We start from the raw sequence: 13710 nt of genomic DNA, 5'->3' as shown, positions 1-13710 counted from the left end.
TATATCGCAGCAGAACAAAAGGTTTAATCATCATCATCGTCGGCACCAGGCACCCAATCCTCATCGTCATCGTCGTCATCATCCAAATCCAGTTCTCCAATATCTTGGAACAAGGTTTCATCAATCTTAACATTTTCAATGCTATCACCAGCCTCCAACAGAAACTTAATATCGGAATCATTCAATGTGTTATCGCACATGAAGAGCTCGCGACCCGTCAACTTTTTAGAATCATTATTCTTCTCGCGTTTCGCTGCAATTCCTGTGCTCTCTTCAAAGTCCAGCTTCCATTTCATGAACGTTTCTACAGTCACTCGGGTGCCTTCAAACTTCTTGCGTTCAGCTTCTTCCGCTTCGAGAACCTTTCGTGCCCGCTCATCTTCCTGATGCTTTTTGTGCTCATCCCATTGAACGTTGAGCCACTCCTGTGCACTACTTACCAGCGAGAAGATCATCTCCATGCCAATATTTTCCTCAATTGTCTGACGCAAATGTTCGAGCAGTTGGCTCTCAAAATTATCTTCAAAATTTTCCGCTTCCTCAATTTCTACTAGCGGAGCTTCATCTGGATATTTCTCCGTATACGTAAAGACCAGTTTACATGCCAAACCCTGTTCGCTATCCTCGTTTGTTTCCGCATAGAATTCCTCCGTAGCAATGGGAATTTGGAATTTGTGCAATGGTTCCGTCTGAAGTACTAAAAAAAGAAAGGTAAATACCTAGGTATTGGGTGTCTTTATTATAATTAAGTTATTCGACAATGTCTTACTTTCCATTTCACCGCAATATATGGAATCGAGCGCTTCCACTTCATTGCTCTGATCTTCCTTGTAGTTTCGACTCATTTCTATGTGTTAATAATTTTTAATAGTAAATAATAACAAAAATGTCGATGATGCCGTGTCGCTTCTGCGGTATCGCTTTGAGGTTATTTGTTAGTCTGACCTAAGCACGGTCAAGCGGTATGACACACACAGCGCAAGTCCACAGACGCAATCAGCTGATTGATTTTTGTCAAACAGTAAGACCAAATTTACGAATGACATGCTGTCTGAACGTGCCAAAAAATACTATACTAGAGCGCGGCCACATTTTTTAAAATTTCAAATCTCGCAATCTGGCAAACCGTCAACAACGCCATGAGTCCATAATGAGATCTGACGTCTTCACATATCAATAAACTACTGTTTCAATTAATTAAAAATGTTCCTACTTTAATATTTAAAAATAGTAATATATCCTCACATTTATTAAACACTAAACTTTATTGTAAATAATAATAATGTAACAAATCAAATTTTTTGAAACGCCATATCGTTGTCTAGCAACTTTACAACTTCCTGTCACACTTTAATGTTCTGGTGTCGCTAGTCTGAAATAAACAAAACACTATTTAATGATATGTTGAAGATAGTAAGATGAATAACAGCTTACTTGTGAATTTTAATCAAGGGGTGGGCATCAACTTTAGTGTCCTGAGGTGTGAGAAAACAATACTGTCTGTTTTGAAAATCCAAACCCTCTTGTATAAGTAGTTTTGTAATAAACGTCCGATTCACTTCATCCTAGAATTAAAAATGAAGTGTAATTATGTAATTGAACGACAATTTGTTTCTGAAAACTCACTGTAAAAACGTCGTATTCATCTAAAAAATAAAATGGATGATCAGAGGTACTCCAAAGACCTTTCAATAAGGAAACCGTCGTGAATGACCTTTCGCCGCCGGATAAACTTTTCGTATTGGCCGTCTTATTACCACTCGGAGGGTAAACTTTTATTTCTAAAGTTTTTTGCTTATGATCAGGTGTCAAATCTCCATCAAATCTTCGACACGCGAGCGCTTGCTGCAGGACAAATAAACAGGATTTAATATATTCAAATTGCAAGTTATTCTTGTACCTTGTTACCTTGAATTGAAATTGAACCATGGTAAAAAAGTGAAATCGCGAGCGTATGAAGCGCTGGGCGCGAGTACGATATGCTAAACGCAATTTTTCCACAATACTTAAAATTTGATTCAAATGTTCTGTTAGTGCTTGAAGATTTTCGTGAAGTGATGTCAGTTTGCTTTGCACCTCTTCACTGACAATATTCATAGACTCGAAATGTTTGATCTTTGCTTTATAATTACTGATCTTATCGCGAATTTTCTCCTCCGTTTTATTCGTTTCGATGAAGTCACCAACTTTTTCGGCCTCTTGACGTGCATTTTCTAAATTCATCTTCAAATCCTTTTGTTCTCCTAACATCGATTGCATCAATTCATTTGTTCTCTTGAAACGTCGCTGATTTTCCTCAAAATTACGATCTAAATCGCGAATTTTATTTTGCAATTCTTGTTGCTCTGCGTCAATTTCCAATGCTTTTTGGTTTATTAGGTGGAGTGCACTTTGTTCACCATTTACTTCATGTTCAGCGAGCGCTTTACGTTCATTGATCTCTCGTAGTTGTTCTTCAAAATGTTTGTATTCCTGCTTGCACTTTTCCATTTTCTCAGCACTGCTGGCTAAATGGGTTTCCTGAAATTAGAATAATTTAGGCATAACAGTAATTAGGTTCAGTCAATTGTAATAACTCGATTAACTTACAAGCACATTTAGTGCGGGTAATTCGCGGTATTCGAAATTTTCAATATCCATAATTTTTGGTAAGGATTTTGTTATCTCGGAATGATGTGCCTCAATTTGCACACTCTTTTGCTTTATCGCTTGGATATCGATATCAAGCGCTCTTTTAAAATCAGCGTATTGGGGCTGTAGCATCGCACTGCGCTCCCGTACATTTGTTTGCTCGGCATTCATTTGTTGAATTCGATCATCAACATTGACCTGAATGAATCTGGCTGAATTTATGCGAATGGAGTAAACGGCATAGTTTGGCGAAGGACAATATTCCAGTCCAAGACTTGGCACCAATATCCGAGACATATTTGGTGGTATATTTTCGGAATTAGAAGTCAGAAATTCGGCTGTCTCTTTGGAATCGGTAACCAACACCGTCTCAATGCGCATGGTATCAATAAGATAATTCATTACAACTGGATCATCACACCTACAATTCAAAAGAGTAAATAACAACTAGAAACATTTGAATTTATTATCAATCTTACCTTATCTCATCCATCAGCACTGTCATGTTTGGTCCACTGGCTTGTACTTTATGCTTGGAAACATTGTAAACCCGATTCGAAAAGGCACTAGTGACAATTGTGGGTATGCCGCTTGTATATGTTCTTTGTAAAATAGCTCGTAGTGATATGCGATCCTTGTCGCTGTTAACAATATAGGAACGTAAACAATGCGACAGTTGATTCTCGATCAGGTCTCGGTACTTGGAATTAGGCACTGTTATATACATGCCAATCGGTCCGCGTGGCATTAGGTGATCGTTCTTCCCGTATTGGTTCTTCAGAGCCATAGCTACTTTTAGTGCATTGTCACCATACACAGACATCTTATTCGATTTATTGCGCAACAGCGATTCCATGTCAAATTGCAGCGATTCTAAAATAAGTCGAGAAGTATTATTCCAATTACGATATCAAATATGCAATCAATGGTTATACATACGTTCTTTTTTTTGCAATTGGACGAGCTCATTTCTCACATATTCCACATGCTCTTTAGCAGCCGGCAAACGACCCTTCATGTCGTTCTGTTCTTCTCGCAGCTGTGCAATGAGATTATTGTTTTGTTCCACCTTTGCTTTGAGCTCCACCAGTTTGGCGTTATTGCTCTCTCGCAGTCGCTTGACCTCGGTATAGTCAGCATGATAGTTATTCATATGCCTTTTACAGCCTTCGTAGGTAGCCTCTTCTTCCTTCAGTCGTTTATCTACATTATTAATATTTGCTCTGATTGAACTGCCTTTCATGAGGCAATCTTGAAAGACTCGTTTTGCGGATCTTAGCTTAGCATCTTGAGCTTCATATCTCTTTTGTATTTCTTCCTTCGCAGCATTAAAAACTCTGTGTATAAAGGAGGAATTCATTTGAAAAGTCATGTGTGAACAAGGATTAATCATACTTACTCTACTTGTTTTGAAAGGGAATCTTGGGTCAAGTCCTTTTGCGTTGTTTTCTCCAATAGTTCACAGTTCTTCTTCTCAATGATTTTAAGAGAATGCTCCATTTTCGTGAGTTCAGTCTGGATTCTAGTTACTTTTAACCAGGCCAGCATGGTTTTAGCATCTTTTAATTGAACCTGTATTAATTTATACATATTTTATTTTGATCACAGAAATACGTTCTGTCGATTTCTTTACCTTTATAGCTTCTTTATTTTTGAGCATTGTTAACTTTTCCTCCTCCTCCCGGCACGCATTTGACAGCTTTTTCTTTTTCTACTTATTAAGAAATTATAATTATATAGCGAATCAATAAAATGCAATATTTTTACCATTTGAAGTATGTCCACATCCTGATTAAAGTGTTCACTTTGCTCATGACATTGCGTTAAGCTGTTAGCGCATAAATCCAGCTGCGTTGCCTTCATAAGCAATTTATAATTCGAAGCCGGTTCGAGACTTCGCAAAAGGATAGTTAGTTATGTTTTAAATGATCGAAACGATTGCCTACTTACTCTTTGAGGAACTCGCGCGAAGCTTCCTGATTAAGTACAAAGATGGGATTCTCAACGCTGATGCCAAAGTATAAGAGCATGCGGCGTATATCATCCAACTTTCGCGACACCGTCTGTCTGCGCGCATCCTTTAGCTCGTAGGTCGACGACGCCTGCCGGATGTGGCGTATAACAGTCATATGAGGACCATACATATTATACTTATATGGACGTACTCCAGTGTTGCTCAATGTCAGCTCTATGGTAGCGGTCGTCTCGCCGTTTTTAATAAGTTCTAAGATTATAAGAGCATCACTAGTCACAATCGTCCAAAATGGGAATATTTTTATTTGATAACTCACTCTGAATGCTGCTAGCTCGACTTGTGGATCTGGCACTTGCGGCCATCGCTAAAGCTAGAGCTGTTATCACAGCACTTTTGCCGCTACCATTGCTGCCAACGAGAAAATTAATGTTTGGCCCAAAGTCGATGCGAAAATTGGAGTGGCACATAAAGTTTCTCAAACGCATTGAGATAATTTTGCCACAACGATTGAAGGGATTGTCAACATCAAGTCCCATCTAGGAGACACAAATTGGATTAAGTAAATGTGCATTGTCAACGAAAAAGAATAAAATATTACCGATGGTTCTTCAAAAGACTCCCGTCTAACCCATCCTCTCATTGAATTTGAATTTCCTACACTACGATTTTCCGCCGTAGCCGCAGATGATGTGGATGGCTCATAGTTCATCTCTTCATTTTCGATGTTGTCTTCGACTTCAGCATTTTCCGTAAGCCTCTTTTTACTTGCTGGCCCGTCGTCACTATCTGACTCCGAACGCAATTGTTTCTTTCGAATTTTACCACGGACCATTTTAAATTGAAAATAAACGAAATACCTTAACTATGTTTGTTGTTGTTGTGCCAAAAAATGCGCGGGTCTTTTGTTTATTTGGACTGTTTTCGTATAACTATAAATTGTAAATTAACTCAAATTATGTATTTACTCGAACTTGCATTGACTGCTAATTAATGCAAACAAACAAAACAAAACAAAACAAACGCTTAACATATAATTCAGAACGCATTTATTGCAAGCAATTTCACAATCACAACAGATGCGGATACAATAGCGATGTTTCTTTTTTGGAGGGCTGTTGACAATATATCAAAATATCGATATTTTGATTGTATGCAATAAATGAAATATCGCCATTTTTGCCTAGGTCCAATATACAAAATATACCAAAGTCAAAGTAGCGCTATATTTGAATGATTAAATTTACATTTATTTCCAATGTACAAAAAAATATGTTTTACAAGTTTTATTGTAATTATCATATATCTGTAATATATGGGAATTCACAGCCGATGGCATTTTGGAGCCTTAATCTTTTTCGTATTTCGCACCAAGTCAATGAATTATGTGCAAGAGATTCCATATTGCCAATAACATAAAGACCATAGCGAGCGCGTGATAATGCCACGCAAATTCGAGTCGGTTCAACAAGGAATCCAATTTTTCTATGAGCATTACTGCGTACCAGCGATAAGATCACAATATTGGCCTCCAGGCCCTGGAAACTATCAACCGTGGAAACTCCGATAGCTTTTAAGCTTGCGTGTTTTGAAAACTAGGGGCGAAAAAGAAAACTCTGCTTTAATCAAGTTTATTATAATACAATTATTGAACTTACTTCGGATTTGATGCTTGCCACTTGACTGGAATAAGGCGTCAGCACTACAATTTCATCGCTATTATATCCGCCAACTTCGATCAAATGACGTGAAATTAAATAAACATTATGCTTCTCCCAAGCATTTGTTGGTAACGTATTATTTTGCATTGTTTCGAATTGACGATGATCAAGAAAATATAGATTCTTTGTCATCTTGCGAATAGGCGGAAATTTGGTTACAGACTGATGACTTAATAGCTTCTTGTAGATCAGGGGACATATCAAATCCACAAAGTCATTACGCATACGATATTGAATATTCAATACGTTGACATGGAAGTTGGCGCGGATCAACCGCTCAAACAATGACTGCGAGTATTCTGAATTTCGAATTCCTTTGATATAGCTGCAGTATGGCTTCAATTGCATGTGGTCGCCAATCATAATAATTTGCTCCGTGAAAGGCGTCAGGCAAGGCAATAAATGGGCCTCCAGTATTTCTGCAGACTCTTCAAAAATAACTAAAATGATATCTCTTAAATACCATACATATATATAATTATCTACAGTTAATTCATCTTACCAATTCGCGTCTTAAGAAAGCGAAAAACAAAATTCATGCGAGCTGCACATGTGGTTGTCATGGCCAGCACATTCTTTTTAGCAATTAAATAGTGTTGGAATATAATGCGAATACAATTCAGCTTCTCCTGTGTATTCCAAATAAGACGCTGTGTCGCCAAAATCTCGGCATATCCTTCATTTTTTGACTCATTGAAGGCAGCATAAAGCGACTGCAATCGCTGGAAGTGTTCCTTTAGCTCCATATTAACCATCCAGTAAAGTCGTTTTAGTTTCGGATTAATCATATGCATATTCCTATCGGAGCGTGCGTTAAATTTTACAATTTCCGGTATTCTTAACTGGCAACCAAAGCGGACAATGCTGCTAGTATGAGCACTCAGCTTAAGCAGAAACTTGTCCAGCGAATCATTGGTGTAGGTAATCACAACAATGGGTGCACAATGCTTGGCATTCTCAAGAATGGTCTTGACCAGCTGCAACGATACATGTGTCTTGCCCGTACCGGGCGGACCTTGAATCAAATTGAAATTCGTGGTGAGCACATGTTCAAATGCTTCACGCTGAGATATGTTTAATGGCATTTTCGCTAATTTGTTTTTAAACTTTTGACTTTCGTATACATTTGGTGGTTGTGTGTGATTCAAATAAAGCGGCGGATGTGTACGATTTACGCCGTGAACAATAAAATCGGCCATGGGGAAGTTTAGAACATTGCTATTCAGGAGATATCTGTATGCTTTTTGAAATGGCTCAAAGTAAACGGGAGTTTCGAACACTATAAGCATTTTCTTATAAATATTTCCAATATTGTATTGTCGCAGTATGGTGATGGCAATCTGAAAGTGAACAAATTGTATTTAAGTACTGTAGGAATGCAAAACATAAATTGACTCACATAACCACGGCTTTGTGCACTTATATCAATAGCACTCACAGTGGCCAATATTAGATTGTCGAAATCATAGCTGGTACTCAAGCAAAGGAGCGTACCATTTTTTAGCTTTGACAACGCATGTTCATCCGCTTTAGCTAGCGTCTCCTCCTCACCTGCAGCAGCTGCCTTGCGCTTTCCAGCCAAGATATCAATGTATAGCAATTTGCTGTAAAGCACATCATTAAAATTTTGATTGAGCTTTATCTGGACGTTTTCAAATGCAAAATGCAGCGTTTTAAAATCCCCAAGGTTGCGTTCTAGATGCAGCTTGCACACCAATTCACGCAATGGCATCAAAAATTGATGGCGCAGTAGCAAAAGTTGATTGTTAATATACTGCGTTGTATTTTTGTAGCTAGTTTCTGGTTTTGGGGCTTCTGGATTGCTGTTCGCTTTCCGTGATATCCATTGTCTAAGCTCCTCCAAGCTGGGATACAACTATAACAAATATTTTTTAGATTTTTATTTGATAATTACACTTAGATATGTTATGTTACCTCAGCCACTGGCCTCGGAATATTTAAGATTTCGGGATCCACGCTGAAAACAAAGTTGAGGCCATACAAAAACTGCTTGCACACTGGACGCTCGGCAATTAATGGATTGAAATTACTCTTTAGGTGCATCCAAATGTTGAAGAGTATTTGCATTGCTGTTGCATCCATAACATCGGCACGTTGAGCCTGCAGCAACAATGTTTGCATATACCAAATGATTTTATCCACGCGCTCCAGATCTGTCCACATGGTGCGATAACTTTTGGTGCATAGCTTTCGTACGATTTCCTCATAGTGCTTCAAGAGGGGCGTACACGAGGCCACTTTCTTTAGCAAATCATGATGAAAGCCAGGCAGCTCGAGATCACACAAAGTTATCAAGATGCGTGTATATATAATCACACGTTCCATGTCATCGTTGGGCCCAATTTGATCGACAAAAAAATCGGGTTCGCTTGTAGTGGTCAGATACAAAAACATGCCCAGTGGCTGCAGATTTAAGATCTCTTCGAGCGCCTCATTTGGAATTTTCGATGGCGCAGCAGTTTTGACTCGATTGTTCTTATTGTTATTATATTTTCGAGTCAGCTGTTGTTGCTGCTGTCCATTCGCTACCTTTTTGCGGTCGAAACTACGTAGAATATTCTCCTTGCCAGCTTGAAACCATTCCCAGCAGTCATAGTCTTCATCAAATTCTTCAATCATCTTTATTCTGAGTAATGGTGAAATACATTTATTATACATATGTACGTCCCCGTTAAATGCACATGAAAATGAAAACACATACATATGTATGTACATAAAAGTGTGGTTATTTGTTAGCTTATTGGGCGCAAAGTAATGATAACAATAATATTGCTTGCTTACTTGATTAATTTTAGCCTCGTTGTCACTTAGTGGGATGCAAAATACAAATTTTCTTCACATTTACACACCAAAGCTTTAGCATTAAATTCCGCGCATTTCAGTCAATTGTCGCAGAGTGTTACCAGGCCACTCTGACACATTTACACTGGTATCGCATTGGCATCGAGTAGTATGACCATATCTAGTATATTGCATTTGTGTTTTATTTGGGATATTTTAAAATTCAACATGCGATTACATTGCTGATAATGAATGAAAAACCAAAACAAACAGGTTGCACACGTATAAAAAACCGGGCATCCCCTTTAAAGTCTCATAACCCATTGAAGTTAAGCGGTGAATTGCAACATGTCGGACTCTGATGACGATTGGTTTAACAAGGACGAAAATGAGATTGTACAAAACCTGCAGCAACAGGTGAAACAATTGGAGAAACAGGAGCAACACGAGGAGCATATTGTAGTCACTCAAAGACCTAGTAATTTTGAATCATAATTTTATATATATAAATATATAAAGACAGGTGCTCTTTTCAGATGATTACATTAAGCAACTCAGTCTGGATAATAGCAATGAGCCATCCAGTACTGCACGGTTTGGCACCGGCGACTTACCGAATGCTCTAAAAATGCAACCACTGGATATGTTTTTCTATTTTATGACGGATGCTCGTGACCTCTTTGCAAATCAGTTGCGTGCGAATGACTCACAGAAACGTCTATTGCAATATGTTGAGGTTGTGACACGATTGTGCCAAATGGAACTGGGCGGTTTCGATGACGAACTGGTGTCAGGATTTGCCAATCAAATTGGGCTGTTGAATCAAATGAAGGTATTTGCTGTAAGACTCTTTACGCCTCCTTCAAAGGGTATCTTAGATGACGAATCGGAGCAATTGCTCCGCAACATCAAGTGGTTGCTGCTACGTGCCCATAAACTTGGTGTTCTCGGTAAATTGGGCTATGAGCTGATTGAGCATTTCAAAACACAACTTGCTCAGTGTCAATTGCCGCATCTTTTGGAGCATCCGTTGTGTGTGGAATTCGCTCAAGAATTGGCGGTGCTGCCAACAGTAAACAATTTAAAGGATGAGATATATCCAAAGCTGGATGAACTACAGCGATCTGATCCAGATGACGTGGCAAATGTTGCTGCCAGTGATTCTAGACCGCAAGATGCAGCAGGTTACATAAGCTGGCAGCGTCAACTTCTTCGAGAGGATTTTGCGCTACCGTTGCGGGAGTTTGTAAAAACCATCCGGGACAAAACGAAAGTGGAAGCTTTGATAAACAATCATCTGGTTCGACCAAACACCCGGCTAATACTGAACCCAGAGTTTGCTGATGCCGAGAAAAATAACCTGATTTTCGTGAATATCAGCCCTACTGTTAAATTAGATGTGAAGTACATGCAGAGTTTTAAAAACGGTGCTTTGCTATGCTTTACCACCAGCTATGATTTTGATAATCTTATATTGGCCACCGTTGGTTACACTTCCCTCGATATGATGAAAAAAGGCTATGTAAGATCAAACTTGAATTCTTTAATTTATTTCATCTACAAAACAATTTATCGTTTAGTTAAGTGTGGAGATTATCAAGCAATACAACATTGGCAAAATCTATGACATACCGCTAATCATGTTCGAGACGCCGGTATTCTTCGAGCCGTATCTGCGTGTCCACAACTATCTGACCACCTGCAGTGCCGACAACTTTCCCATGCGTCTCTACATTATCGATGGATGTGTAAGTTCGTTGATGCATTAATTTATTAGCTGTAAAATCAAATGAAATATATGTCTTCTTGCAGCTTGAAGTTGCAGGACCCGCCTGCATTGACCCAGGACTCAGGTTGAATTACAATCAAAAGCTTCAAATACAACTGAATGCATCCCAGAAAGTGGCAATTGACCATGCATTTACCCATGAGTTTTGTCTCATTCAAGGCCCACCGGGCACCGGCAAGACTCATTTATCCGTGGAACTGCTGAAGGTACTGTTAGACAATGCTGCTGCAACGAAGACTGGACCAATTATTGTGCTGACATACACAAATGATTCGCTGGATAAGTTTCTGCTGAAGGCATCTGAGCATACCGACAGCATTATTCGTTTTGGCAGCCAAAGTCGATTGCCGGAAATTGCCAAATATAATGTGCAAACTATGGTCGATGATCAACTAGTGCCGCCGCGTCTTAAGCGACTTTGGTGGCTAATCAAATGTGAATACAAGGACAAGTTTGAACGTCTGCAAACGTTGTATGCCAACTTTGATGGCAGTCAGGACGATTATGTGCAAATACAAAAAGCGCAAAAGGATTTGCAACTGGTCACTGAGAAACGGAATACGCTGCGTATTATATTTCAATATTATGTGGCGCGTAATAAAGCATTGTTGGCCATGACCACATCATGTGGCGCACGTCTCAACTATCTGTTTAGACTGTTGAAAAGCAAATGTCTCATCTTTGAGGAGGCTGCCGAAACGGCTGAGACACATGTGTTGGCCTGCCTAACGCCACATACCGAGCACGTTATATTGGTTGGTGATCATAAGCAATTGCAGCCATACACTGGCAGTTATACGCACCAGGGATTACAGATCTCGTTGTTTGAGCGTTTGATTGTCAACGGATTCCCCGTCGCAGTCCTCGACATGCAGTATCGTATGCGTCCATGCATTGCTGAGTTGTTGGTGCCCATATTCTATGATGCACTTGCCAACAGCGAGTCGGTAAAAGCTTATGACAATGTCAGGGGAATGGCCGCAAATATGTATTTTGTAAACCACAAGGAGCCCGAAGAACAACTGGTAAATGAACTTAAAATTTGTTTGGACCTCCATTATCAGCTAGTTATTAATATTACTGCTTCTAATTACAGACGGACATGTCCTTTGTTAACAAACACGAAGCTCTAAAGCTAGTGGAACTATTAAGAGCTTTAAGGAAATATTATATGTTAGGTTCGCATATTGTGATATTATCGCCATATAATGCGCAGGTTGAGTATATCAAATTGTTACTACCCAAAAAGGAAAAAAATAATACCTTAGTCGCCACCGTGGACAGTTACCAGGGACTTGAGGCCAACATTGTGCTCTTGTCGCTGGTTCGGAGCAATGCAGCTGGGCAGATTGGTTTTCTACGTTTGCCGAATCGAGTTTGTGTGGCATTATCGCGTGCCCGCTGGGGCCTTTACATGATTGGCAATATGGAGACGCTACAGCGTGGCAATCATGAGCTCTGGGGTGCAATCAACAGCAAGCTGGAGGCGGCAAATGCCATTGGCGAGGAATTTCCTTTGACAGAAGAACAAAAAGTTTCAAAAACTAAAAACAAAAAAAATAAATAAAAGTCGTTATGTTTTATACTTTTTGCATTTAATCTAATCACGACGCTGTTTTTGGATGAGTTCGATAATCAACGTTTGCCGCATGACAATGAAATGGATGAATTTCGATTTGTTTCTTTTTGTTTTGTCGAGAATTGTACACTGATTATGTGTATGTGTGTTTGTGTGTTGAACATGTTAATTTGCTCTCAAACCGTTTAATCTTAATGCACTTTCTATTTACTGTTGTTTGTTGGTGTTTTGCTATTGCTATTGTTATTTTGTTTATTGCTATTGCTACTTGAATATGGTATTTAAAATTGTACGTATTCTGTATGCTGAACAATGTGTTTTGTTTCTTCGTTTGGTGTTTATCTTTGATTATACGATACTATATAGTTGCATTAACAATATTTAGAATTTGTTGCTGCTCTCGGTCTCTTCAATCTTCGTCTTTCTCTTTGTCAATATCATCATCTGTTCTTTATACATACTTAAACAATGGGCTTCACAGAATTCTATATATTTATATATATATATATTTTTTTTTTTAATTTGATTCTTATTGTAATTGTTAGTTCATTGCAGACTTTGAAACTGTATTAACATCCGAGCGGGAGCGAATTTCATTTTGCCACCACTCTTCGATATATACGATGTATAGTTTATAGTATGTATTTATGTATGAATGTACATCATGTTCTTCACTCTAAATATGTATATGTCTACGTAATGTATGTGGCCCAGATATTGTTTGCGAATTTAAGGCAATTTGAAAATCATCAATCAATTGTATTTTTTTGTTTGTTTTCTTTGCTTTTTGTTTTGTTTTGCGAAATAAGTATATCTTTTGTTTTTTAATTCTTTTTTGTTTGTTTGTTTGTTATGGTTTACGCTTAATTTTACAAAATAATTGTTTCTTATGTTCTGGATTTTATGGTAATTGTTATGGTTGTTGTTGTGTTGTGTTTCGCTTATTTCTACAAAATAGTTTTAGCATAACTTTTGCATTTTTCGCTTAAAATTAACTTTGTTTTATTTGTATATCTTGTATGTTTTATATGTATTCCTGTGTTATGTGTGTGTTGAGTCTTTGTTTTAATGTGAAATGAGTCAACTTAGGAGGTATGCTAAATGTGATTTTACAGAAATCTAAATTATGTATGTGTATTTAAAGAGTTTATTAGATGCTAAAATTGAAATTAAAAAATGGATAAAATCAAACGAGAAACGCGGCGTGTTAATTGTG

General features: G+C 38.3%; 4 protein-coding genes across 4 annotated transcripts; 1 reads left to right on the top strand and 3 right to left on the bottom strand.

Annotated features, from left to right (window-relative positions):
- Positions 1–23: 23 nt before the first annotated feature.
- LOC117574188 (RWD domain-containing protein 1) lies at positions 24–1044 on the bottom strand. Its single transcript, XM_034257881.2, has 2 exons — positions 770–1044; positions 24–697 (listed from the first exon to the last, which is right to left on the bottom strand). Exons 1-2 carry the CDS (start codon positions 843–845, stop codon positions 24–26), a joined length of 750 nt encoding a protein of 249 aa, XP_034113772.1. The 5' UTR covers positions 846–1044.
- Positions 1045–1212: 168 nt separating this feature from the next.
- Positions 1213–5700, bottom strand: LOC117574186 (structural maintenance of chromosomes protein 6). The gene is made up of 13 exons (XM_034257878.2): positions 5205–5700; positions 4923–5142; positions 4582–4855; positions 4399–4525; positions 4265–4342; positions 4031–4203; positions 3571–3968; positions 3111–3504; positions 2590–3052; positions 1909–2520; positions 1627–1845; positions 1435–1565; positions 1213–1372 (listed from the first exon to the last, which is right to left on the bottom strand). Exons 1-13 carry the CDS (start codon positions 5436–5438, stop codon positions 1351–1353), a joined length of 3345 nt encoding a protein of 1114 aa, XP_034113769.1. The 5' UTR covers positions 5439–5700; the 3' UTR covers positions 1213–1350.
- Positions 5701–5864: 164 nt separating this feature from the next.
- LOC117576805 (NFX1-type zinc finger-containing protein 1-like) lies at positions 5865–9278 on the bottom strand. The gene is made up of 6 exons (XM_034261865.2): positions 9127–9278; positions 8260–8971; positions 7724–8200; positions 6827–7664; positions 6262–6764; positions 5865–6198 (listed from the first exon to the last, which is right to left on the bottom strand). The coding sequence occupies exons 2-6, from the start codon at positions 8962–8964 to the stop codon at positions 5902–5904; spliced, it is 2820 nt and encodes a 939-aa protein (XP_034117756.2). The 5' UTR covers positions 8965–8971; positions 9127–9278; the 3' UTR covers positions 5865–5901.
- A 99-nt stretch (positions 9279–9377) lies between these two features.
- Positions 9378–12497, top strand: LOC117576803 (NFX1-type zinc finger-containing protein 1). The gene is made up of 5 exons (XM_034261863.2): positions 9378–9604; positions 9663–10648; positions 10707–10874; positions 10939–11940; positions 12012–12497. The coding sequence occupies exons 1-5, from the start codon at positions 9475–9477 to the stop codon at positions 12480–12482; spliced, it is 2757 nt and encodes a 918-aa protein (XP_034117754.2). The 5' UTR covers positions 9378–9474; the 3' UTR covers positions 12483–12497.
- Positions 12498–13710: the final 1213 nt, after the last annotated feature.

Source organism: Drosophila albomicans, chromosome 2R (assembly GCF_009650485.2).
Source record: "Drosophila albomicans strain 15112-1751.03 chromosome 2R, ASM965048v2, whole genome shotgun sequence".
Taxonomy (NCBI): domain Eukaryota; kingdom Metazoa; phylum Arthropoda; class Insecta; order Diptera; family Drosophilidae; genus Drosophila; species Drosophila albomicans.
This window is presented reverse-complemented; position numbering and strand designations above follow the sequence as displayed.